At 52.6% G+C, this 26,428-nt stretch overlaps 2 protein-coding genes across 2 annotated transcripts in view; one reads left to right on the forward strand and one right to left on the reverse strand.

Annotated features, from left to right (window-relative positions):
- SEPTIN11 (septin 11) overlaps positions 1-5,032 on the forward strand; it is a 44,113-nt gene extending 39,081 nt beyond the window's left edge. Inside the window, exon 10 of the mRNA XM_033061282.2 lies at positions 241-5,032. Coding sequence (XP_032917173.1) covers positions 241-256 — 16 coding nt within the window. The 3' untranslated portion in view covers positions 257-5,032. The remainder of the gene's footprint in view (positions 1-240) is intronic.
- On the reverse strand, positions 4,190-24,830 carry CCNI (cyclin I). Its single transcript, XM_033061283.2, has 7 exons — positions 24,626-24,830; positions 14,382-14,538; positions 9,117-9,251; positions 7,429-7,503; positions 7,123-7,263; positions 6,210-6,440; positions 4,190-5,726 (listed from the first exon to the last, which is right to left on the reverse strand). The coding sequence occupies exons 2-7, from the start codon at positions 14,493-14,495 to the stop codon at positions 5,265-5,267; spliced, it is 1,158 nt and encodes a 385-aa protein (XP_032917174.1). The 5' UTR covers positions 14,496-14,538; positions 24,626-24,830; the 3' UTR covers positions 4,190-5,264.
- Positions 24,831-26,428: the final 1,598 nt, after the last annotated feature.

Below are 26,428 nucleotides of genomic sequence, written 5' to 3' on the forward strand. Positions count from 1 at the left end.
TGTTGTGAGCCTCTGGGGTGCCTCTGTAGGTCCGTGCTGGTGTTTGTCAGTCGTTCCCCACCTCAGCTGGGATCCAGGCAGCTCAGCTGCAGTTTGTGTGTGACACCTGCCCGGTGCATTCCTTCCTCCATGACTTACGTGAAAATGTTGTTCCTTCTTTGTTCCCCCCCATCCTCACTTTTTCATTTCAATTCTGAACCTCTGTTTCTTTTCTCTTCTGTTTTTCTCTTTTTTCTGTAGCTTCTTCTTTATGTAACGGTCACCTTGCCCAAGCCCCCACACCCCCTCTCCCCGTGGGCCTAGGGCCCTGGAAGAGCTGCGGATCCGGGCAGCCCTGGCAGGAGAAGAGCCATCCCATTGCTCCATCACGTGTGCCCTCCTCTCCTTCCCCTTTGTTCCCCCCGTGCGTCTGGGGTGTGCTGTGCTGTGTGTCTGTGCGGGCTCCAGCAGCGCCCGAGCTCCCAGCAGTGCCAGAGGAGCGGCTGCCGAGGGCTGGGCAGCTCTGACACCTTGCTCCGCCTCACTCGGACTCCTTTGCCTCCCTGCCCGTTTTCCTTTGCCACGACACGCACACACTGCTGGTGTGACACTGCTGGTGACACAGAACGACAGACTGGTGGTGAGTGCATAGCTGGAGGATTTAATTCCTGCCTCGAGCCTGCCTGCTTTGGACACCACAGCTTCACCTCAAGGGCATCCTGTGCTCCTCTGGCATGGCTGGAACTCTCTCCATAACCTGGTGACGTTCTCAGTGTGTCGCTGTGTGAAGCTGGAGTCACATCCTGTGGCACTGCTGGAGCCTGTCCTGGACAGTCAAGGCCTTATTTTCTGTCTGTGCCTCACTGTGGGCAGAGCAGGATTGTGGTTCTGTACAGCTGAGCTGCACTGGCTCGTACTCAGATCGAGGGCTTCGTTTGTTCTCGTGAAGCCCAATTAGTGATTATTTTTTAACAGTCCTGAATGTGGGCAAATTGTTAAATTTCTACCTGTTTACTTTGGAAGTGAACTCACTTGAAAAGCTTGAGAAGTGCCAAAGGATTGCTTGAAGGTAAAAAACAAAACCTGTAAATGTGTGTGGTGACCTCCAGCTGGTTTGGGATGGATGGAAGGAGGCAGCCTGAGCCTCTTGGGATGTTGGTTTGTGTAAGTGGTGCACTTTTAACCGAATACTAGTGATTTATTCTTTGCATCTTGAACCTCAGTCCTTTAGCCTGCCGAGGTAAAGTTGCCCTGAGCTGGTCTGAGTTTGGCCCCTGCACTCTGGGTGTGACAAGCCAGCTGCTGAGGGGCTCTGCTGAAATCTGGGATTTTTTAAGAAGCACATTATTTTGCAGCACTCCTCAGTGACAAGGGTCAGCTCCCTCCAGCCAGGTGGAAGGAAAACTCCCTTGTCCTGGGAACCTTTGCAACCAAAGAAGTGACTTCATGGACACACTCAGAAAGGTCACTGAGTGTTGGCCTCCTGCTGGGCTGCACCTGTTTGCCTGGTCTGTAGCTGGACTTGCTGGCTGCTCCCCAGCCTGCAGGGCAGTGAATATTGCACTAGTGTAGCTTGGGACAGCATTTGCAGTGATCCCAGAACCAGAGCCTGCCCTGCCCTCGAGGCTGCAGGGCCTCAGGTGGTGCCCAGAGCCTCCCAGCAGAGGGCCAGGTCTGGAACCTGCTCACAAGGGTGGTCACTGCTGACTCAGAGCCTTGCCCATTAAATGCCCCTTTAGTCTGTCTGTTGTTCCAGTGCTGGCACCTGTGCCAGCCTGCAGCTTGCCCAGGTACCCTGCTGGCTGCTTGCCCAGCAGCTGCTGGATGGCTCCTGCAGGCTTCTGTTTGAGGAGGGAATCCTCTCCTTGTGTTCCCCTCAGTCCTTGCACCCTTTTTGTTGTTGTTACTTCTAAACTCCAAATGGAATTACTTAAAAGCTTTAGTATCAAGAGAAGCAGATGGGCACAGCCCAAATGCCCGTACTCACACGGACTGCCTTTATTTTGCAGCTCTGTAGAGTTGTGCTGTGCTGTGCCTTGAGTCCTGCTTGCAGCTCTGGATTTCGTGTCTGCAGAAGGACCAGGCGGAGTTAGAGAAGGGCACTAAGCTAAACGGGCTGGAGCAGCAGCACAGGTGAGAGGGAAAGGCAGAGCAGAGGAGATCCAGCCCCTGCTGCGAGCCGGAGCTGGCAGCACACGGCCTCTAGAGGTCCCCTGCAGCCCGGATTTATTTGTGACTCTCACAAAGCTCGATGGAGGTGCGTGCCCGAGCTGGTGGTCACCAAATCCTCTCAGCTGGACTCGGTTCCAAGGAAATGGGCTCAAAACATGGAGTAGCTTTCTTCAGGCAGGTGCTGACCCTCTGGGGTTTGCTGCCCCAGGCTGTTAGTGTGGACGGTGTGAGCAGCAGGTTTTGGGGTTGGTTTGGGTGTTTTTAAAAGGTAAATTCAGGGAGAACAGGTCCATGAGGAACACAGTGGCAGTGCGTTGGTGGTGGGTAGAGGCGGAGGGAAGGGAGCAGGAGGCACAAACCCAGCGGTGTCTGTGGAACGAGGGGCGGAGCTGCCCACAGGCTGGGGGGGCTTTCCACACCCAGCGCTGGGAGCAGGGATGGCAGGGTCACCTTCACCTGCTTCTGCACGGCTGCAGCTCGTGGGGAAGAGGGGTCAGCCTGGGGAGGGGCGGCTCAGGGAGCTGATTTGTCACCGAGTGTCCCCCAGCAGAGCTGGGAAGCCACTTCATCCACTCCCAGTTGAAAAGTCGTGCTTTGATGTTACCCCTGTGTGGCTGCTGCAGGGGATCCATCCTCTCATGTCTGGAGAGCAAATCCTTGTGGGCTCAGGGAAGCTGGGTGCTGCAGGAGAGCACAGTGTGTGAGGGGGAGCTGGGGATTGCAGCTAAAGAGAACGGGCAGCAGTGCTCTGCTGGGATGTGGCTGCTGTGCCCTGGGCAGCTCCCTGGGCTTGGGGCACTGAGCCACCACTGGGGTTTGTGAATGCCCTGGTTTTATCCCAGTGCTCCTGAGGGAGGTGCTGGGCTCCTGGTCTGCACTGCCCTGGGCTCCCCTGGAGCACAGACCCTGTGCTGGCATCTGGGCATGGTGTGAAGCACTGGGGTGCTGTGCAGTTAGTGTGGGAAGGGGTGAATGTGAGGAGTCAAGGGCACCAGGGAATGTTTTGCTGTGGGAAACAAGGAGCCCTGGCAGTGCTCCAGCAGGGCCCTGTGTTCCAGCAGTGGGAGCAGCACAGAAGTCAGCCTGCTGCTGAAGGTGATGGGGCCATGCAGGGGGGCTGGAGGGGGCAGGGGAGAGCAAACCCAAGGGGATGCTGAGGGGTGCTGCAGCCAGAGAGGTGCCCACAAGCGTCCAGGGCCTCTGCCAGGACAGCAGGGACACAGCAGAGGTGGCTCAGCCACACCAGGGACAGGTTTGTGCCTGAGCCTTCTTGTGTGGGAGCTGCCTGAAGGAGGGAATTGGGGTGGTTTGTGCACAGCATCAAGGAAATAAAACCTGTCTATCTCTTTGTGCAGCCCCAGGGCTGGGCAATGCCTGTGTTTGGGACTGGAGCAGGAGGAAAGCTGCCTTGGAGCCAGGGAGACTCAGTCCTGCCTCCCAGGTGTTGAGGGGAGTGTGGAGGGGGAGAAGCCAGTGTAATTTAACTGGAAAAGATGTGTAACGTGGCATGGGCTGGGAGCAGTGAGCCCAGAACTGGGATATCCCACAGTGACACGGTGCTTTGCTTGGGGGTGTGTTCATACCTTGAGCCTGCTCAGCAGCCTGGCTTTGGAAAACTGAGCCGTGGGATGAGAAGGTCAGGGACTGAAAATACTGTAGGGACAAGAAGGGCTGGAAGGGAAGGAAGACACACACCCTGCTATGAAATGTGGTCTTGAGGGGGGTTTTGAGCTGTGGCAGGAAGAAGCCAGAACCCAAGAGAAGGCTGTCCTGGGGGACTGCTGCAGGAGGGGGACAGAACAGGGGACACAGAGGGGACAGAGCAGTGTCCCAGCCAGGCACTGAGCCTGGAGTGAGGAGCAGCAGAGCCAGGGCTGGAGCTGGCAGTGTGCAGAGGCACTGAGTTGATGCTGGGTGACTCCCCCTGCCCAGCACCTCTCGTGTCACCTGCCAGGGTCTGGCACAGCGCAGCTCGCTGGCAGCCCCTGGGTGAAGCCGAGCCAGGTCTTGGGTGAAAAGCACAACAGCACACTGGGAATCCAGGACAACTTTCTTTATTGCTACCAGAAGGCTTTCATCAGTACAATGGCTCTGGATACGATACCTTCCTCAGGGCTGTGGAGAGAGCTTACAGTGGGACGGGGTGTTCTGAGAACAGGGAGAACACGGAGGAGACGCGTTCAAGGTCAGACTCCTGGTTAGAAGTTACGTGAACACAAAACGAGGGAGGCTCGGGGTGCTGTGTTTTGGTTCTGTGGCTGACAGTGACACGATTCCAAACCTCAGGCACCCCACACCTCACCCAGCAGTGCTGGGGGATGTGCAGGGACCGGGCTCTGCACAATTCAAGGGTTACATCTGATGGAGAGAACCAAGCCTTGGTGAGAATCCACACTGAGTGCAGCACAGCAAGAAAAACACGGTTTCAGTTCTAGTGATACAAAACCCAGTAACTGCTTTCTGTGTTGGGACACTGGGGAGAGAGTCTCTGTGAGGCACAGAGCACCCTCACACCCCTGTGGGAATTGCTGAAGTGTGGAGCAGCTCACAAGCATTGCTTTGGGTTTTTTTCCTGCCTAATCTTTTGTTGAAATCCAGTTTTTCAATATTATCACATTTAAACACCCAGCTATTAACAAAAGAGGGTTTCTGTTTAGAAGGGCAAAAGAAAGCTGTGGTGGAGGTGGGGCAGGACAGGACGTCATGCACGAGACTGGCTGAGAACTAAAAGAGGAGCAAGCAGAAAGGGAGCAGGAGCAGGTGGGAATGGGATCAGAGAGGCTTTAGTTGGCCGGGAAACCTGCGACAGCAGGGCTGGTGTGAGCTCTCGGATGTGGAGAATGGGTTACAACACACAAGAGCAGAAAAACAGTGGAACCGACAACACTAGAAAGAAACAGGTCTTTGCTACTTTTTTTGTTTGGTTTTTGGGTCTTTTTTTAGATTTTTATACTTTTTTGTCTTTTTAAGTGCTTAAATAGTGGAACTATAATTAGCCGCACAAGAAATAAAATTCAAAAAGGGGTCGGGATTTTTTTTTTTTTTCCTGGTTTTCTTTTGGCTCCCTTCAGTTCAGCCTGACAAGGTACGGCCCCTTCTCGCCCCGCCCGCAGCTACATGACAGACACGGGCTGCAGAGGCGGGCAAGGGGACACGCTGCCCTCCTGCCGCGACACGTCGGCGCCGCAAACAGAGCCCACGCTCTCCAGGGCCACCGCCTCCGGAGCCAGCTCTTCGTTGTAGAGGCGCTTGATGCCATCGTAGAAGTCATCCACTTCCATCTCCTCCACCTTGCGCTTGGCGGAGCCGGGCTTGCAGCCGCCGGCGGGGGCGGGCAGGCGCGGGTAGAGCGCAGCTGTAGCTGTGACGGGCGCTTCTGGCCGGCCGTTGTCCTGGGAGAAACCCGGCCCTGGGACAGAGGAGGGCTGGCGGTGGAACGCTCCTCTGTTACAGGTCACCAGGGTCTGCTGGAGGGGACTGTAGACATATACAGGGTTGGGCAGCAGAGAAGGCTGCACAGTGGAAAGGTGATGTGCCACGAGCTCCCGGCAGTGGATCAGCTGCGAGCTGTCCATCTGGAGGGGGAAGACAAGCAAAGGTGCGGCTGTTTGGGAGCACTGGCAGGGGGAGAGGGAGGGCTCCCAGCACCTCGCCACGCTGCACACAGGACCCCTACCACAGTGACTTCCTAAGGGACACCCCCTGCTCCTTCCTGCACCTTAGGAATTGTGGGGGGATATCAAGGATTCCACTGCCTGTTTTTAGCAGCTGGATGTGTTCCCACAGTACCTGCAAGGTTCCTGCTGTCAATGAATGAAGAGCCACGAGCAAGGTGAATTTTTCCCTGGTGTTTTCTGCCTGGTGCAGCAAGGCCTGTGTGCATCAGGGCACAGGTTCCTCCCCCTTCCCCCGGGGGGGGGTCAGGACTGGGGCCCAGCCATCCCCACAGCAGCAAAGAGCAGGCAGCCATGGGCAGCAAGGACTCTCCACGCCCTGCTGGGCTGCAGCACCGAGCAGGAGGCCCCGGTCCCTCCCGCTCCCTGCGCTGCCCTCCTCACCTGCGCCTTCTGGAGCAGCTCGATGATGAGAGCCAGCCAGTCGGGGAGCAGCTTCTCCAGCTCCAGGCTGACGATGGCCAGCGCCAGCATGGAGCCCTTGAACTGCAGCAGCTGGAAACAGGCCATGCAGTGCAGCAGCTGCTTGGTGAGCGCCGCCACGTGCTGCGAGGGGCTGGCCGCGGGCAGCAGCGCCAGGAGCTGCGGCCTGCTGGACACCGCCACGGCGTGGAACTGCGGGACACAAGCACAGGGGGCGGCTGGGGGCACCTGGGAACGCGCCTTGGGAGCACACCAGGATCCTCCAGCACCACCCTGGAAGCAACTTCTGCCCCGGGGGTAAAAACCTGACCCTGGCTGGTGGGACCTGCCTGGGCACCAGGCTCGAGGGCTCTGCAAAAGCTTTCCCATCCACCCTTCTCTCTGCAGCACACCTGGCATTCAGGGGTCCTAGACACACTCCTCAGGCAAGGAGTGAGGACAAAATTCCACAGCGAACCTCAGGACACCTCCCTTGATGTCCTCTCATGGATCCACACTCCCAGCCCACCCCTGCAGCTTTCTCCCTGACTGCACTCCTGGTTTCCCTGCTGCCTGGTGCTTAGCTTTGGGGAGAACCACTGTGAAGAGTCAGGGGCACAGTTTCCAGGAGCTGGAACCTGTGGCTGAACACCCCCAGAGCAGGCCAAAGGGCCAGGCAGCAGGCCCACGTTTTGGATACTGCGCTTCAAGCGTGATGGGCCTCCTCTGGAATTCTCTGGCAAGGCATTTTCTTTCAGAAGCTATGGGTACAGATGAATTACAAATATATTCAAAGGTCTTTGTTCACCTACAGTCTTTTGTCTAGGTGATTCTTGACAGGTTATTTTCACAGACAGACACCAGAAAGAACATCAATAGCCATTTCTTTACTTACAATATGAAGGAAATCCAGTGGCGTTGCCATGTGAAGATCCCAGTTCAGTTTATCCAGGATGATCTTCTCCATTCTGCGAATTTCAGCTGGAGAACAACCACAAAAGCTATCCCGAGCCAACACTTTCAGTACTGGAATCCTCTGCAAAAGCCAAGGCAAAAAAAGAAACAGAGAACCCATCATTAGAGAAATGACACCAAATGCTTGGTTCCTGGCCTGGCAAGTGGCAGCCACCACGAGCAAGCACAGGTAGGGCTGGGGGCAGTGGGCAGTGGATGGTGTTCCACAGAGGAAGGACAGAGTTACCTCATCTTCCTCAATGGTCTTTGCAGCGAGGAAGAAGCAGCTGATTGCAATACAGTTCAGGTACTTGGGACGGGCCTGTGGGACAGGAGAGCAGAGAGGGCTCTGTGTCAGAGGCAGCAGTGATGCCCTGATCCCTCTGCTGGGCATCCCAAGCCCCAGGGCCTCCTTCTGCATGTGCAGGCTGACAGCTGGCCACGCCCTGGCAGTGGGGAGCTGTGCCAAGCACAGATCCTGCTCCGCAACGTCAGGCAGGCAGGGATCTGCCAGCCCTGTGATCGGAGGGGAAAGGGGGATTTTTTGTGAGCTCTGTACATGACCACCTTGACAAGGGGCTTCACTCCCACTGGCCATGGGCACCTCCACGAGAGTGGCTGGGGTTGGGAAGGCAGAGGCTGTTCCTAAACCCTGCCACAGCTGCAGAGCCATGAGCAGCTCCTGGCAGCTGGGCTCTCCTGCCTGTGCTCAGAGATGCTGAAGGCAAAGGGAAGTGGAAATCCTGCACTTGTGTGTGCAGGTGTCCAAGGGAATCAATTCCCTTGGGCAGGACTGGGACTGAGCCCTGCTGAGTGCTGTGCAGTGAGGTTCACCAACACTGCTGCCTCTGGCTAACAGCAATCCCCAGTCTGTTCCTGGGAAAGGGACTGACAGTGTTCACAGTAAAATCCCCAGTGAAAAACCAGGAGTTCAGCTGCATCAGAGCAGTGAGCTTTGAGGGAGAGGAAAGCTGGGGAGGGAGCACAAAGCCCCAGAGCTCCCCAGGCAAAGCCCCCTTCCCACCCACTGCCCAAGGCACACAGTGAGCTCTGGACTCATAGTCCACAGTTTCAGTCCAGACTCCTTGGCTGCTCCAGCATGCACTTGAGGGCATTGGCTCCTGGAGGATCTAGACCTTTGCCATCTCAGCATTTCAGTAAATCAGCTACTTGGGATTCTTAAAAATAACTTCCATGGCTTGCATGAGAACATGATCAATATTTATTAATATTTAAGGGGTGAGTTAATGAATGATGTCACTTGTGTGCTACCAAAGTCTCTCACAAGGGAAAGCAAAGGCTCAGGCCTGGAATGATCCTCCAGCTGCCATCTCCTAAGGGATATTGCTTACCCAACACAGTGGTGTGGGGTGAGATGTGCAGCTGTGACCACGGGGTGTGACTGAGTAAATGTGTAAGAGGCAAACTTCCAAAGCCTGCCCCCACAGCTCCAGGCCAGGCATTCCAGGTTGGAGCACAGGGTGCTTGGTCACTTAACAGGTACAAAGCACTGCCCAGCTAAGGGGGCCAGAGGGGCAGCAGGTCCCAAATGTCCTTGCCCCCTTTTTAAAGCAGTTTCTGTGGAGGAACAGCCTGAAACCCAAAGGGGCTCATCCATTCCAGCAGGGTTCCTGTACCAGCCCCCTCACCAGGCTCCAACCTCTCCTCAGTTTTTTTCCAGCTGTTTGCAGCCAGCAGGTGCCCCAGCATTTCAGGGTGTTCCAGATGGGAGGATGCAGCCATGGAGGTGAGCAGGGCCCATCCCTGGTGCTGCTGTCCCAGGGCTGGCCTGGGGCTCGTGGGCAGCCCCAGCAGTGGCTCAGGAGCAGGGCTGGGGGAAGGAAGTGCTTCCATCCAGCCTCACTGCTCACACTGCACACACCAGCCATGCACCAGGGACAGGATCTGTCCCATCCTGGAGCTGCAGATATTTACCTTCACTGCTGCTAAAAACCTGTCCAAGAGGCTGATGGCCAGGGCGAGCGTTTCTGGGTAAAGGTGGAACTGGTACTTGAGCTTGGCCAGCCACTGGATGACCTCATCCCTCTGCCTTGGAGAAATGGCTACATCCTGGGGGAGAGAAAGACAGACTGTTCTTGCACAGGGCCTGAGGCAGTCCCAAAGGCTTTACCTCCACAGGAGACACTCAGCACAGACACAGAGCCTCCTTCAGAAAGGGGGAGCCTGGAGCCAGCCCCAGGCACCATTCTGTCCCTGCAGTTACTTACCCCATCCCAAAAACCTGCCTTGGAAAAGAAACTTTGCTTACAGAATCCCAAACCTCACTCCAGTGTCACTGCTCACAGGGGAAAAGAGGATGGGTGACTTGCAGTTTGTCAAGTACTGGCAGGCTGAGCTCCAGAGTAGTTTCCAGAAATTAATTATTTATTTAGTGGGGTTTTGTTGTTTTTTTTTTTTTTTTTTAACCTCCTCAGAACCATGTGGATGCACAGAAATTCCCAGCTACAACAAAACCTCCCTTGCAACAGCAGAGTGGAGGGACTCTGCTGGGGTTCTGTGGGGAAAGGTTAATTTTTTTTCTTCAAGTTACAGTGATTTTTTAGCTCAGCACCTGTTAAAATAAAGAAATTGCAAGCAGCAAAAGGCTCTGAGTGGCTCAGTTGATGGGGAATGGGAAGCAGCAGCTGCAGCTCTGCCTGCAGTTTGGGTTTGGTGTTTGGTGTAGGTGTTTGGCCCGTGTCTCCCCCATCGATCTGTTTGGACAACAGCTACATTTCAAACACACACACAGCTCAGGCACTGACACAAAATCCTTCCCTGTGATCCAGTTCAGAAATATCTCCAGCTTTCCTGGAGCCTTTCACATCGACCAAGGCACTGCCTGGTCTTGCTCCAAGGGGGATTACTGGGGATGATCAGCACGGATGTGTCCAGAGCACGAAAAGCTGGGCTGTCACTGCCCCCAGGAACACCATCAGGGCAAAGCAGCAGCAGTTTAGAATAAAACCACCCCAATGCTGATACAAAGATACTTCAGGCTATGTCTACCACCAGAACACCCACACTGTGCCCCTTCCAGACACAGTAACAGTGCCTGTGTCTGCCCTGAGTCCCAGGGTCACAGCACTGTCTGCTCTCAGCTGCTGCTCAGCTCCAGCCTGGCTCTTCAATAACCAGTACCTGCTATTTTCTCCACAAAACACTGGTTCTTTCTAAAACCAGTGCAGTTCCAGAGTGAAATGTGAGCCCCCCTGGGGGCAGGGCCCAGGAGCACAGTGAACACACCACACACCAGGAGAGGTTATGAAATGCTCTGCTCAGGGTGTTCCCGAGGGAGGGAAGGGACTGGGCTGTAGCTGGGGGAACAAAGGGGAATGTGCTGTTCCTGCTGAGGAGGGAGGGCTCTGCCTCAGCAGCATGGGGGGATCTCAACACCACCCCCAGCCCTTCCATCCCCAGCAATTCCCATTCCTGCTCTATCCCACCTAAACAGGCAGCAGCTTCCAAGCTCCCAGTGTCTCTGTCCTGGCTGGGTGCTGTTTCCCTGTGCCTGCCAAGGCAAAAGGTGAGGTCTAAAAACAGCATGGCTGGGAAGGGTGAGACTCCCTCTCTGTGCTGCCTCTCCTCCCAGCCCTCCTGAGACCTGGCCTGGGGTCTTGCTGCCCTTCATGGGCAGCGTTTCAAACTCGGGGTGAGTGTTCCCAGCAGGGCTGAACTTGGAGCAGCAGCTGCACAGGCAGTGCCTGCAGGGCCTGTCCTTGCTGTGGGAAGGGAAAAGTAGGGCCCAAACCCACAGCAGAGCTGGGATGGGAAATTAAACCAAGCCCAGCCCCACAGTGCCTGTGGGAGGAAGGAGCAGCTGCAAAGCACCCTCAGCTCGGTGCATATCCAGCACAAATTAAAAAATCAAAGTGGCTCCTTAGAACTACCTGGGGAAGCAAAGGGAAGGGGGGCAGTCTCCAGCTCCTTGTGGCTGGGTGTCTACTCCAGACCCTATCTGCAAACAAAGGATCAGGAGGATGGGGCAGAATCCTCACACACAGACAGGTGATTTAAACACCAGCAAAGGTGCTTACAGCCTGGATCAGGAGACAGGCAGCAGGAGTGAGAACTGGTCCCCCTGCCCCCACAAACCCTGCTGCTGCTCCAGCAGGACAAGGAGCTTCCCACACAAATACCAGGCTCCAGCCCTCTCCCTCAGAGCTGTCCCTGTGACACCCTCAGACACAAATAACAAAACGCAGCACAGTCACATTAATTAAGCAGCGAGGTCTCTGAACCTTAGTTAATTGAAACTAAAAGCAAAACTGAGACACTCTGGGGGCTGAAAGAGAGGAAGTCCCTTTGGATGGAAACAGAGGTTCTTCCTTGGGCCAGAGGTACTCTGTGTGTGTCACCCCTGCTCCAGGCAGGAGAACCAGGGCCCAGTGGGTGTCCAGAGGGCAAGCACACAGCAAATCATCTCTAGGGATGCTGATCTCTCCCACACCTTGGGACTTGTGGAATATGCAGGCTAAAATAAATACTATGATAATAAATCTGTGAACTCACACGTGACTTTCACTGTGGCCTATTTGAGAGAAAACAGCTCAGCTGATAACCATGTCCTTAATGTCTCCTGTCCCAGCCAGGTGCTCTGCTCTCCCCATACCTGCTGCTGCCTGGGGGCTCCTGGGCAGTGAGCAGTGTCCTTTATTAGGACTGGAAATAAACTGAGCTCTCTGGGTTCCTCAAGAGGTACAGACAACAAGTGGGGAGACAGAGTGAGCCAGAACAGGAAAGAAAGGAGGCACGACACAAGTGACATTCTCTTTCTGTAAAAATAAATCCAAAATCTTCACTCATGCCCCTCTCAGCCACAGAGTTACTGGTAACATGCAAAACTCAACCTTTGACCAGTCTGTATGGCTCCATTTCTAAAACATTAATTAAAAAAAAAATCCTGATGTCACCTGTATCTCATATCACACAGGGGGGGAGGGACAAGGGGAACCATAAGGGCAAAAAATCCAAATCCCTTCAGAAGCAGGAGGAGGCTCCAGAGTCAGCCTGCTGTTTTTTCAGGCTGGAAAGCCTTGGTGAGATCTGCCCTGGGTATGCTGCACATACCCACAACACTGGCCTGCACTGAAAGGAGGGAATAGGAATTTTTAGACTAGAAGTACAAACAAAACAGAAGAATCAGGTACATTATATCACCAGGAACAAAGTCCCCAACAGATTGTGCACCCCATCCTAAAAATGGAAAGTCTTCCTCCTTCTGTAACTGTGGGTTCTTTCTTCCTGTCCAAGACCTCAACTGACACATATTTAGAAACTGAGTTTGTTCCGGTTTTGAACACCAGAACAAAATGTCTCCTAAGGAGTCAAAACAGAAAGTTGACTCTCCAGAAATGCCTCCCTGGTGTTTGCACCAGCTCACTGGATTTCTGCAGACCCTGGAAAAGCAGGTGAGCTCATTAAAGCCCTGTGCAGCCAGTCCACCCTTGGAGCAGGGAGCGGAAAGTTCCACACGCCTCGGGGTGCCAAATCTGATCCACACAAGGATGCAGATTTCCCGATTGCCATGGGAAATAAACAACAAAAAAAGCTGCTGCAGCTGCTTTCACAGGAAGGCAGTGGATGCTAGGGAATCTGACCTTCTCCCAGATATTACAGAAAACAGGACAATTCCCATTGCCAGGACAGCTGGACAAGTGTTGTGCACTGCAGGAACAGAGGGAGATGTGTGATTACAGGCACAGCGTTCTCAGCTGCCCCGTGGCCTCCCAAGCCTGGGTTTCCCCCAGGCAGGCAGCTGTGCTCCTGCTCTCCTCTCCCTCTGACCTTCCTACATCTCATGCTCTCACACAGGCAGCTTCCCCTGGCAGGCAGTGATCCCCTACTGCCAGACAACATTTAGTGCCACAGCACCAATAGTGTCAGTGCCTGAGCTGACATGCAGGTAAACAGAAAGAAAAAGGTTACACCAACACATGAGTTTTGGGGTGGCAATTCCAGGAGCAAGACAAGCACAGAGAAGGGGTTGCTGGGAAGCCTGCCTGAGGCAGGTGGTGCTTTCTGAGCCACCAGAACCAACTCCAGCCAGGCAGAAAGGCAAGTGCCTCATCCCTGTGAAATCTGCACCCATGAATCTGGTTTGGTTACACTCGAGTCCCTACCCTATCTTGTTATCCTGTAATCTTATCTCCCTACATTATAATCACCCCAGGAGCACAGCCAGCAGGGAATGACAGGCTGGTTTACCATAAGCCAGAGTCTTAAGCTGTACGTGCCTCAAGACAGCCACAGCTACAACACTCCACACCTCTGACAAGCAGATCACTCCTCTGGAAACCCAAACGTGGATTAACAAAATACTGAGGCCCTTCAAATGCATTTGCTCCTGCCCAACAGCAGCAGCTTCTCGTCTGCCAGACAGAGCAAACAAACACAACAGGGATTAGCTCTGACAGCAGCTGACTTACCTGTGAATGTTTCATGTGGTGCAACAGCAGCAAGCCTGGATCTGGGCCCTCAGTGTGGTTAATTCAGCCCAACCCAGCAACAAAGGGACAGAAATGCTGTGACAACGTCCCCACATTGCACATTCTGTTTCAGACAGAACTTTGTGGAGGGCACAGGTGTTTGTGAGTGCTCAGGTGAGAGAGAGCCTCCTCCCAAAGGAGCACTTTGGGCTGGGTGAGGCCATGAGCAGCCTGCTCCAACCTCCCTGCGGCACCAGAGGGGGCCTGGACTGTGGAGCCCCCGGGGGTCTCCCACCCTGAATCTTCCTGCAGTCCTGTGAGAACATTCCTCCCTCCCTGGAACAGGCCAGTGCCTGGCTCTGCTTCCCTTGACACGAGCTTGCACCCTGCTCCATAAATAGACCTGCTGGAGTCAGTGGGGTTCTTCCTGGAGCAGTGCTGTCATTAGTGAATGGCTCCATAAAATAAAGCTGCTTTTAAGAACTGTTGCAGTTGGTGCCCAGCAGAAACAGGCACTAATAATCCACACCATTTGTAAAATTAGTTTAATCAGGACAATGATGTATGGATGTGCTGTCACAAAGCCAGCAGAGATCTAACCCCAGTGTGTTCTGCACCCCTGGGCAGGTGTGTGCAGCAAATAGAGGGAATTGTTGATTCCCCAGGTGTCAGGGAAGGTGACTGCTCCTGAACCTCCAGCTGCTCCCACAGCAAGCCCCCTGCACAGTCTCCTGCCTCTGTTGGGATGGATGATGTGAAGGACAGACATTACCTGATTGGGCTGAATTTTCGGCACATGTGCTTTCCACATTTGAGCTTCCCTAGAGATTGCCATCTCCAGAAGGAGAGACAACCTCTGGCTCTCCAGGGGTCCTGAAAACTTCATGGTGACCCTTGGATCCACCTGCCACCCAGCTGGATACAGCTACCTGCAAAACCAAAGACAGCTTGGTCAAATACTGGGCTGTGCCTGTCTAGGCAAAAAGCAGTAACAGCCTGTCAAAAAACTTGTCCATTACCAATGGAAAACAAAGCAGAGACAAGGTTTTTATCTTTTATTTCTTCAAAAACAACAGATTCCACCAGGTGCTCTCCAATGGAGAAGGTGATCTGATGGAAAAGGTTATTTAGGTAGCTCTGGGGCTGCAGATTTTTGAAGTACTTTGACAGTGTTAAATGACTTAAGCAAAACAGTGAAATGGTAAACGAAGGGTAAATCCAGGGGGAAGTTATTGAAACTTCCCATTCTTTGTATGAGGTCTTGTGCAATCCCCCAGGTGGATCCTGGCCAAACACTAACCAGGCATTTTCATGTGAATACAACAGCCCAGGCTGTATTTACAGGAAACAAGCAAGGTGCTGACTCTGAGAAAATAAACAGAATTCAGAGGGAAAACAATCTGTTATTACAAATAACAACAAAAGCAGCTCTGAGCAAACGAAGATTCAAGGTGCTTTCCCAGAGCTAAAGGAAACCTTAAAGATCAAGGCTGATAGAGAACAAATATTATTCTTCATTCACACAACCTGCACCAGGTATAAAACCACATTCCTGCCCCACTTAAGAACCCAGAAGGTTTTAAGTAGCAAATAAACGTCAGGGCCCTCTGTCCTGAACAGGAACCCCTTCTGTATCAGATTTTTATAGAACAAACCCTGCTCTAAGAACAAGGGACAGCCTGTGCTGGCATAGCCCCACACGAGGTGTGCAGATGTCACTGAACAGAGAGAACACCTTGGAACCAGGAGTCCTAAACAGGCTCCTGAAGCTCTGTGGTGTCTCTTCTCACCAGCCCCCAAAATGGGCTGAAAAATCCCTGTTAAAAGTTCCTCACTTGCCCAGAGGGAGACTGCCCAGGGAAGTGAAACTCCAGAACCTCCAACCACAGCTTATTTACGTGCATTTACTCAGCTTTGCATTTCTTCTTTAAACCCGTGGCTGATCCTGAGGACACTGCTGTAAATGGGGCTGAAGGGGAATCAGGGATGCACAATCACAGCTCCATTATCATCTCCTGAGCCTCCCATCAGAGGCACAGCCTTCCCTGTGGCCAGACTGGCTCCCAAAGCTGCATCCCTGACATCTGATGGCAAAGCTGTGCCTCAGCACTGCACCAGCTGCACTGTGCAAGGGTAGAGCAGACCCACAAAGCTGGGAGCAGTGCTGGGAGCCAGGGGACTGGGAGCAGCTCACTCCACACTCATCAGGAAAAAGCCAGCAGCTATATTTAGCCGACCATGTCTCCTAATATGAAATATTGATGGTCCTTCCCTGGTTTTGCAGGAAAGAGAGGGTAATTAGCCAACCCCCAAGTCACTGGAGACAACACAGGGAAAAATGTCAGGCCGTTTTCTTCTGTTGTGACTGATAAACACTCCCACCATGTTTACAACACAAATGGGTTTCACAGGCCTCTGGAACCAGGAAAGAGCTTTTAGTTACCCCGAGGTTGTCCCTGTGCTGCCTGGGCTGGTCAGAGCCCCCAGCAGGAGCTCAGGGTGTCCCTGGAGCCCTGACATCCCAGAGCCTTGCAAGGGGCACTTCTACCGAGTGCTGCTGCCAACTGCTCTCCAAGGCAAGGGCAAAAAGAAGGGAAAATAACCTTTCCTTTGTGAACCGGGGACGTAACTCAACGGAGGGCTGAGGCACAATAACCTTTATAAGGGAAAAAAGAGGAGGAATGACGCGCTTCAAAGTTTCCCTTGGAGCGAGAGCAGCGCAGCTTTCCAGCACAGAGAGCACAGCCGGGAGACTGGCCAAGCAGCCCCGGGCTGAATCCAGTTTGCAGCTCCATTTCCATAGCTCCCCATCAGATAAACGCGTGCCTTTGGAAAAAAGCACCAGCAGGACTGTGTGCTGGCTTCCCCAAACACAGCAGGCTCTGGGAGGATGGGGAGCAGGAGGGGTGGGGCAGCTTCCCAAAATCCAGCACGGGGAGCTCCATGGACTCCTCCCTGCCCAGCTCAGGACGGTGACACCTGAGCAGCCCCAAAAGTGAGAGCAGCACCTCCCAGACAGCAGGGCCAGCAGGAGCCCTGAGCCTGCCCCCACACCAAACACCGGCTCCAAAATCTTCCCCTGTTTTTCTGCAACCCCCGGCTGGAGGAACTGCCCAAGCTGGGACTAATTCACCCAGCTTGCCCTGATTCAAAATTAAACTGTAGCTGCAGGGTGCTGGCTTTTGAGTTTGGGGCTTTTTTACCCTGTGGTTAGTTTGGGAGTTTTTCAAACAGTTCCTAAAGTTCCTAATCTTCACTGGAAGGTCAGCTGGCTGAGATAAAACCTCTTAAAGAACAGCTGGGGACTCCATAAAGGAGAAGTGAGCCCAGTCAAGGAACTGGCTTTGATGCCTCCTGAGGAGCTGCAAGTCGGATCTTGCTCCAGAATTAGAGAGTCAAAACCTTGGAGTGAGGTTTTCGCTTGTGAGAGGCATCAAAAATCACCTCCTTACCCATGGCAAACACCCCGAGCTGGTCCACAAAATAAAGATCTCTCATCTCATAAAGATCTCTCTTCAGTCCAAGTTTATAGCCACCTTGGCTCAAAGAAATGCTTTTCAGTTCCCCTGGAGAGATTTTAGGCTGCCAAATGCTGCAGGCTACAGCTTCCAAAAGCAGTTTCTGCAGGAACTGGGGCAGATGACTCCTTGACCAAATAACACTTCATGGTTTGGGGGGATGCATTCATGTGGAATGCAAAATAGAGGAGGTTTCTTTTCATTTTTAGGCCCTGTAATCACTTGCAGCACTATAAAAAATGCCTCCTGCACACAAAAGCTGCTGCTCCAGGAACCTACTACCCGCTAGCAGCTTCGAACACGGCTCCTGATTTTCTTGCCCCTAGTTGCAATTTAACTGTCCTCACACAACTGAATTACAAACAGGGCCACTGAAATAATTCAGGGCAGTAACAAAAAGCTCTTTGCTTTTGATTGTGGCTTGTTTTCTGCTTGCTGTTGGGGGGGGTTGTTTGTCTGCTGGCTTTTTTAACACAGCTCTTTTTGTAAACAATGAACAAGATTTCTAGGGCCAGAGACAGCCCAAACCCCACGGTCTTTGTTGTGAACATCAATTCAGGTGGGTATTCTGAACAAGGGGGGTAATTCCAGTAGAGCTGAAGCACCACACCAATTCCTGCAGGGCCCAGAGGCCAAATCTGCCTCAGCTTTAGCAAGCAACAGTAAAATCTCAGAGATGACCTGCAAACAGATTTTCCTGGGCAGTGGGGGGAAGGGGAAGCAGAAGGAAGAGAGGAGGAGACTGAATTCCTCGGAGCTCCAGCCAGCCATCTGTGATTTCAAAGGATCCAAGCCTACTGCTAGCAGAGTCGAACTGCAAGTTGTGATTAGAAATTTCAAAGCTGTGGCTGGGGGCTGGGATGGATGTTAGTTTTAGTACCTGGGGCTTTAACTCTTTCCTCACACCAGGCAGTGAAGCAGCCTGGAACTTTGGAAATGCCAAAGCACAGCCTGATGTGACAGCAATAAAGGAGCAAATGACCAGTGTGGGTTCAAACCAACTGGCCAATGGAAAAAGCTTGACAGTGCTGTGAGACAATAAAATTTTTTCAGGCTCGATGGCTGGGAGAAGTATGTTTGGGAATACAATTTCAGCTGTTCACACCTACATGAGCATGTCTGTTTGAAGCAACAAGCTGACCTGTGGCCAAATAAGAATTCTCCCCAGGAGCAGTGTGTTGGTGTCACACCTAAGGGCCTGCAGGTGATGTCACACCTTTCACCAGCAGCACCCTGCAGCCCTGGCTAAGCCCAGACTCGGCAAGAGGAGATTTTCTGGAGGCTGGCAGAGGAAGAGGGCCCTTGCCACTTGTCGGTGTGACTCAGCCCGAGCTCCCTCCCACAGCCTGGTACAAAGGCAAGGCTGTGAGCTATCCTGGCAGCACCGCTCAGGAGGGCTCACGTACATCACTCTCTTCCTCCAACCACATCTTCCCCGGGAGTGCAAATAAAGCTGACCTCATTTTAGTGCCGCTTTTCCAAACAGATGAATTTTCCAAACATTTTAAGGAACCTGCCAGCTAAAACCACGGGTAGAAAAGGGAATGCAGAGCAGTGTTTTGATGGGAGGGAGGGGAGGGGTTTTGACGTCTTGTTTTGAAACAGAAATCGCAGGGTCCATTTAGCAGCTAGGAAGGAGGAGCCCTGCGGAAAAGAGCTGCTCCATAAACAGGACTAGTTCTAAGAGATCTCTGCTCCCCTTCATTCCCCAGCCTTGTGACTGACATCAGGGCTTTGCTGTTTACAGGAAACTTAAAATGATATTTTCCAAATCAGGGGCTTTTGAAAAACAAGGTAGAAAAACGAGCTCCTGAGTGAAATTTCAGACAATGTCACCATTTTTCCCTCCTGTGAGATGGGCGTGCTTCCAGACCCATGCCCACCCCACTCCTGCTCTTGTGGCTCTGGCAGAAGTGCCAGGGGAGAGGAGGAGGTGGAGGTTTGCATTTCCTTTTTGCCTGGCAACTGCCAAGATGAGTCCATTCAAGCAGCCTTTGCCCAGAAAGGTCTCTGGTCAGTAAGGGCTTAAACACTGCACGCCACAGCTTCTGAGCAGTGCACACAGGCTGCTTTAATCACAGCTCCTCTCCCTGCTGCGGCACACACAGACCAAGCACACCGTGGATAAAAGGGACACTCAGGATTCAGCCCAGGACAACAGCTCCAGCTGCAGAACTCATGTGTTGGTACAGAAAAGGAGATGAAACTCAATATAATTTCATGAGTTCTGCTCCGAGATTTTGGCTTATCTGAAGCTAAAAATGAATGGAAGATGTAAATTCCTCACAACATTTATACAAATCAGCCATGGGAGAGATTTCAGTAGGAATGGGCCCTGCGATTGCTTGGCAGCAGATCCCAGGGCTCAGGAACAGGTCAGGAATGTGATCCTTTACTGTGTGCACTGGGGTGTCACATCAAGGACACTCAGCCCTCGCCTGGGACAATCACAAGGGTCACATGCTAAAAAGATGGTGCCATCCTCTTGTTCAGAACTGAAGCACCAGCCAGAATAAAGCAAAGAGAAACCAGCCCAATTATATTTATGCTTTTTCCAATGTAAATGACAGAAAAATCCACGCCAGCAATGGCTGAGCCTTGTACAAATCCCCTGCACACCACTGGCAAAGGAATGAGCAGCTCCCACGGGCAACTGAGCAAGGTTTGCATGGCAGCCTCTGGGTTCTGCCTGGGGACTCTGGATATTTTGGGGACAAGGTTCAGGACTACAGGGAACATCTGTGAACCCCTGAGGAATTGGGGGTGCTGTAGTTGCTGAGCCCCTAAACGAGGGGGCTGAGGGAACCCCAACAGCTTCCAAGCAGTTCCAGCAGCTGCCCCAAATTAGGGAGAGCCAAGCACCCACTCAGCAGCACCTGGGCTGTCGGTATAAGAGGCAGTGGCACCTTTTGGCAGAGCTGGTGTGGGATTCAGCTGCTGTGGAGGGGGACTCTGGCAGCCTTGCCCCAGTACAGGCAGTCACAGGCACGGTGGTGACAACAACAGGACCATTTGCCCCACAGGGAGCACCCAGGGCCCTGGTCCTGCAGGTGTGGCTGCCTTGGAAGAGCCGTGGTGCCGAGTGAAGGAGCTTTAGGAGAAGTGAGCAGGCTGCACGACACCAATTTTATGGGAGATGGACAGGATTTTCCCTGGGACTCATCAGCTTGGACAGCCTCAGCCCCGTGTGCAGCAGAGAAGCAGGCAGTGCCCACCTCCACCAGCAAGGTAAGTGAAGTGTCTGGGGATAATGGGAAGGGTGAAGCAGGTGATTGTTGGCACTGAAAGGAGGAAGGGTAGCAGGAGGAAGGCCAAGGAAAATCTGGGCAGGCTCCTGGCTGGAAGGAGGGTGTGGATAAGAAGTCAGTGTGTGGATGGAGAAGGGCTGAATGACTGTGACTGAGGGTGGTAATCACTGACATTTTTTGCTGTGAGGGTGACAGAGCTTTAGCTGGGTTGCTCAGAGAGGCTGTGGATTTGCCACCCTTGGAGGCATTGAAGAGAGTGTTTGGACATGGCACAGAGCAGCTGGTTTTAGGTGGCCCTGCTTGAGCTGATTTTCAGAGGTACTTTTCCACCCTCAAGCACTTGGGTATCTCAAAGGCTCACAGCAGCCCAGATCTAAGGGCCCAGAGCAGCGTGGCTGTTCTTCAGGCAGCAGGAAGGCTTTAAAATTTAAAAAAAAAAAGGGCAAACCAAAGCTGACATTATGTAACGTCTCACTGGTAGTCTCTTCAAAGCAACACATGCAGAGCGTGATTCACTTCTCCCACCACCAATGTAACTGGGTATAAATCAACAGTAACTTGAAGGGAGTCACTCCAAGGAAAACCAAGCTCACAAAGCATGAGTGAGAGCTGTAATTTCATAAAGTAGGGCCAGAGGCTTTCAAGTCCATAAAAACTAACTCTCCAGAGGCAAGGGCCAACGGGCATTTGGAATTTAAAGCATCATGCACCACCTTTTGAGTAATGTAATCCCCTGCAACCAAATAAACACAATGCCTCTGTGGGCAAAAACAGAGACAGGATTCAGCAGTGCCTCTTTTTGTCTTTTGGCAGTAGTCAGTCATTAACATCAATGAGCAGTGATAAAACCAAACAAGTTGGTACCCAGTTCAACACCCACATCCAAAAAATGTCTGACTCTGATGGCCTGATTCCTCCTGACAACAACAAAAGGGAATTTTGTCTGAAAGCCTAAGTGCTCACCAAGGCCAGTGTTTGCTTTATAGATTCTGATTGGCTTTGGGATAAATTAGTGATTACAGCTAATATCAGGATACAGTGTGAGGCAGTAAGAAGAGATAATTATGAGGAAATGAGGAATTATCTGCTGTTGAAACAATAGATCAATTATGAGGTACAGCACAGTAGCTGCAGAGCAGCATTCTTGTGCTCTGAGGGTACTGCCTCCTCTTTCTCATCAACCAAAGAGAACCCACAGTTATAAAGCTTAATTATCCTCCAGGAGCTCAAGCTTGCTGACTAATTAGCCTCTTGTTGAGACAATACAGAAAAGGATATAATTCCAATTGTCTGCAAAAACAGCATGGCACAGGCACAGTCCTGGCTCTCCCCTGTATGTTCATCTCTCCTGTCCTGTGAGAGCCTTGAGACAGCCACACTTCTGGAGAGACTGAAATAAAATAAACCCAGACACGGGAGCTGTGAGGCACCAAAAGGGTCCAGAAGCCTCTGGCAGATGGGTTCACCCAGCAGCTCCCACCCTGGTAAAGATGTTTGGTGCCTGGGCTGCTGAGCAATAGGGAATGTCTGCAGTAATGTGTGAGTGAGCTTTTAGAGGAGTTTATGGCACAGCAAGTGCAAATACCCACTGTGGTTAGTAAATGAGTGTTGATAATACTTGCAGTCAGCAAACACACAGGAAGGGAAAATGTCAGACCACATCTGCTTCACACAGAGTCTGGAGACACCTGAGATTTCCTTCCATCTCGGTGACTTCACTGTGCTATTGTGGCTTTTGGAAATAGCTGTTATTGTGCTGTGTTCTCACAGAAACTGTTCTCAATGAGGCAGAATGCACCTCCTTGATGGGCAGCCTGGCCTTCCTGCTGCCTCACTGCAGTGTGCTGCTGAAAAGGTCTTTGGTCAGGTCCCACAAAGTCATGGAAGTCAAGGAAAAAGGGCAGATACAGGCAGGTTCCCAGTAAAGTTAGTTCTGGGCACACATTCTACATGTTGCAGGGGAGAAATTGAGATCTCACAGCCTTCTCACAGGTCTTCTTCACTCACAGCTGCTCAGGCAATCGAGTCCTAAGGGTTATCATTTGGCACTCAAAATATGATGTCTGGTTTTTCTGACACCAGTGGTCCTGCCTGACCTTTTTAAAATCCCAATTTTTAAAATTGCATGTTTTTATCCATCCCTTCCATCACCCAGTTCAAATGGATCATTTACACTGGTGTGATGCTGAACTTTACTTCCTAAATATAAGAATTGCCTCGTACAAACACAATGGTTAGAGCTGTGAATATAAATGTTCCCCAAAAGCCAGTTCAGCATGAGGTCAGGACTAATTCCTGCTTTAACCAGGATGGCTGGAGGTGTGCAAAGGAAAGGCCCTGAGGGAAGGCACCTTGGAACACAGGAGGTCTCATTTCAGTCTGTGCAGGAGGGATGCTAAGGGGCAGGTGAGCACAGAAAGGCTGAGAATGGGAAATTAAAGAGACTGTAATTACAGGGGAGATGCTCAAAGTTTATCAAGCTGGCAACACTTGGGCCACCAAAAAGCTTCTCCCAGGGCAGTGACATGAGCAAAGACAGCAGCACTGAACGGTGTCACGCTCAGACTGACCCCTAATTAAACTGATAAATGCAGGCACATATTGCTGGAACCACCTGGAAACAGGAAAACAACTCATTAACACACAGGACTGACTGCATCACAGGGTTACTGTAAGATGGATGACAGGTCTGGAAACAGGGAAACACAGCTCCTGAGAGCCGGGCTGAGCAATGCTGTGCTGCTGATGGTGGGCTCTCAAACATGGAACAGAGGGACAGCCTGGTATCCAGCAAGGAGCACCTTTTGAGGGCAGGATCTCGACAGCAAGGCTCTCACCAGAGGCACCATCAGTGTTTTTAATAGGATCCCAGACCAAATACAGGATGAGAAATGCTTGGGAATGCAGAACAGACACACTTGAAGCAGCAGCTCAGTTCTGTCATATCAAACTGTGCCTAAGTTCCACACAGGGGTGAAAGATAATTAAAACTCTGTGTGTATCCATATACACACACCCCCCATGTGAAAGTTCAGTTCCTGCTGGGGAGAAGCCAAAAATCAGCTTCCCACACCGAGGCCTGTGTAGGCACTGGTGAGAACGAGCCCTCCCCTGCCCTACGAGCCAGCCCAGCTACTTGAAATCCAAATCTGAATCATTTGCAGGCACCCAAAACCCAACCCTCGAGACAGGGAAAAGATGCTGTGATTTGCTTTGTGAGAGGCACCCTCACCTTGCCTGACCTGGGCTCCAGGTGCCCCTGCAGTGGGGCAGAGGTGGGGGGCACAGCTGCCTTCCCTTTCCCAGGTGTGTCACGCACCACCTCCCTCTTGCTCAGTTTAAACATTTTATTTTTAAAAAAACCTCATCCTTCTGTCTTTCAAAGGGGCTGTGCCATACACGCTGTTGCAGCACACCACAGAAAGAAATGTCTGGGAGCAGACAAAGGCTGATGCTGAAATAATTTTTAAACTCAGGTTTGAATCAGTTGTTAACAACATTACTTTTAAAAGTGGTAAAATAAGGGATTGCTCCTTTTCCCTCCTTCACAGGGTTGAAAGGGGAGGATAAGAGAACAGGTTTTTCTGTGTTCAATGTACAAGTTTTCAGGAGGGATTTTTTGTCATTCTGCTTTCTACTGTAGGCACAAAACCCATGGCCATTCAGTTTGCCCTTTGGAGACGGATTTAGAGAACACAGTGCTGCTCTCCTTCAAGCAAACTTCTTCCATCGCAGCCGGGAGAGCTAAGAGGGAAGCGGGGAGAGAGTGCAGAGAACAAAACCTCAAACCAGGAGGCCTGCAGGGAAGCTGGAGAGAGACTCTTCCTCAGGTACTGTAGTGACAGGACAAGGAGTAATGGGTACAAAGGGAGAGAGGGGAAATCCAGGTTCGATATTCGGAATAAACTCTTTACTATGAGGGTGGCGAGACACCAGAACAGGTTGCCCAAGGGAGGCTGTGGATGCCCCAAACCTTAAAGTGTTCCAAGGCGGGCTGGATAGTGCTTGGAATAACCTGGCCAGCTGGAGGTGTGGATCTTTGGGGCACATCCCAACCCTTCACACTGCGAATGAGCGGGGTCACACCTGGGCACAGACCCCGCCGAGCCCCTGCGTGGGGCGGGACAGGCACACAAAGCAGGGCTGGCAGGACGCTCGGTGCGCGTTTCCTCCCGCCTGTATATCCCAGCGTTTACAATCCCAGCGTTCACAATGGCAGCCCCGCTCCCCCGTCCCCTCGCGGCTCTCACCTCCCCTGCGCGGCGGCGGGGTGCCCGGCGGGGCCCGGCCATCAGCACCCCATGGCGGGGCGGCGGCGCCGGGGCTCCTCGGCGGCGCTTCAGCACCGTGCGGGGCCCATGCCCGGGGCGGCGGCGGCGGCGGCGGCCGGCGGGCTCCTCATGTCGCCATGACGGGGTAGGGAAGGGTGAGGGGGAATCTTGGGGTGCGGGGGGAAGTGGAGGGGGGTGAGCGGGCCGCCGCCGCCGCGCGGGAGGGAGGGAGGGGGGTTAAATGAAAATAAAATAAAATAAAAACGAAAAGGGAGGGGAGGGGAGCGAGAGGCAGCCCGCAGCCAGCCGCTTCCCGGGGGGTTCGGGGAGGGGAAGGGGGGGGAGGAAGAAGCGCCGGCGAGGCGGCGCGAGCGCCCCTCAGCGCGGAACCGCCTCGCCTCAGCGCCTCCGCCGGCGGACAAAGCCCCGCGTCAGGGCCGGGAGGCCGGAGGCGGCTCTCCCTTCCCCGTTCTCCCCTCTCGGTTCACCCCTCCCTGTTCTCCCCCGGGCCCGGTGGCTGTGGGGGGGCGCGGGATGGCGGGGGGGGGCGGAAGGACGGGGACTCTTTTCCCTGGCGGAAGCATCGCGCGCAGTTCGCACTCGCGCGGTCGGATCTGCGGCGCGTGCGCGGCTCCGTGAGGGCGCTGGGGGGGGCGCGGGCAGGGTCCTTAAAGTGGCGTTTGGAACCCTCACGAAACCGGGGGAAAAGGTGCTTATTTGTCACTTAATTGTGAGTAAGCCCCGAATTGTGCCGATCCTAGGTGGTCTCGCCTGTTCCTTGCGCATCCCGTGTCTCCCAGCCTGTGCGTGCTGGAACAGAGCTCCCTGTGTTATCCCTGGTGATCCCTTATTTACTGCGCTGCAGAATGTAAACAGGGATTTGCCCTGGACTTTATTTACTTCCTTAGGCCTTTTCCCGGCTCCAAGGCCTGCAGCACTGTCCTTTTCCTTGTTTCCAGGCTGTGCCTGGCATTCCCACTGACAGCACAAGATGCCTCAAGTGTTAAGGGAGCTGAGCTGTTGTCTCATAGCTCCGTTTATTCCTGGATAACTGGACAAGCTTTTGAGTGTTTAAATCCTTTTGTAACCTAGCCTTTTTTGTGTGTGTGTGGGGGTTTTTTGTTGTTTTTTGTTTTTTTGGTTTTTTAATGTATTTGTGTTAGAATACCGTACAGCAAAGACCAGGAAAAGAATCAATACTTGGCATGCAGATCCTGGCAGGGTGATGAGTGTCAGAATCTTGCTGCACCACCAGAGGTTGAAATGAAGAGATAAAAGCAAGAAGTTCAGAGCAAAGGCAAATTATTTTCTTTAAACTCCTTCCAGTATCTGTAGTTATTGGCTGTTCAGACAGCACACAAAGGAGGATTTCCTCCGGAGATAATAAGCACAGTGACATAAATCACGGTGAGAGAACATAGGTTGTTTTTTTTTCTATTCATTTTCTAGCAAATTAACTCTGAATCGGTTTACTAAAAATTCACCCATCTCAAGCTTTTTTTAACTCTTTCCCTAGTAACATACAAGACTGAAAGGAAAGGCTGGTTTTGCTACAGCAACTCCTCTGTGCACAGGGTGAACTGTTCTTCAAGTGCAAGCCTGCCGTGTGCTGCTCCCTTCCATTTTTATTTTATTATTATCCCTGGCAGTGTCCAAGCCCAGACTGGACAGGGTCCTTAAAGTGGTTTTGTGGAAGTTGTCCCTGCCCATGGAATGAACTGGAATGATCTTTAAGGTCTGTGCCAACTCTACAATTCCATGTATCCTTACAGCTGACATTTC

Source organism: Catharus ustulatus, chromosome 5 (genome assembly GCF_009819885.2).
Source record: "Catharus ustulatus isolate bCatUst1 chromosome 5, bCatUst1.pri.v2, whole genome shotgun sequence".
Lineage (NCBI taxonomy): Eukaryota > Metazoa > Chordata > Aves > Passeriformes > Turdidae > Catharus > Catharus ustulatus.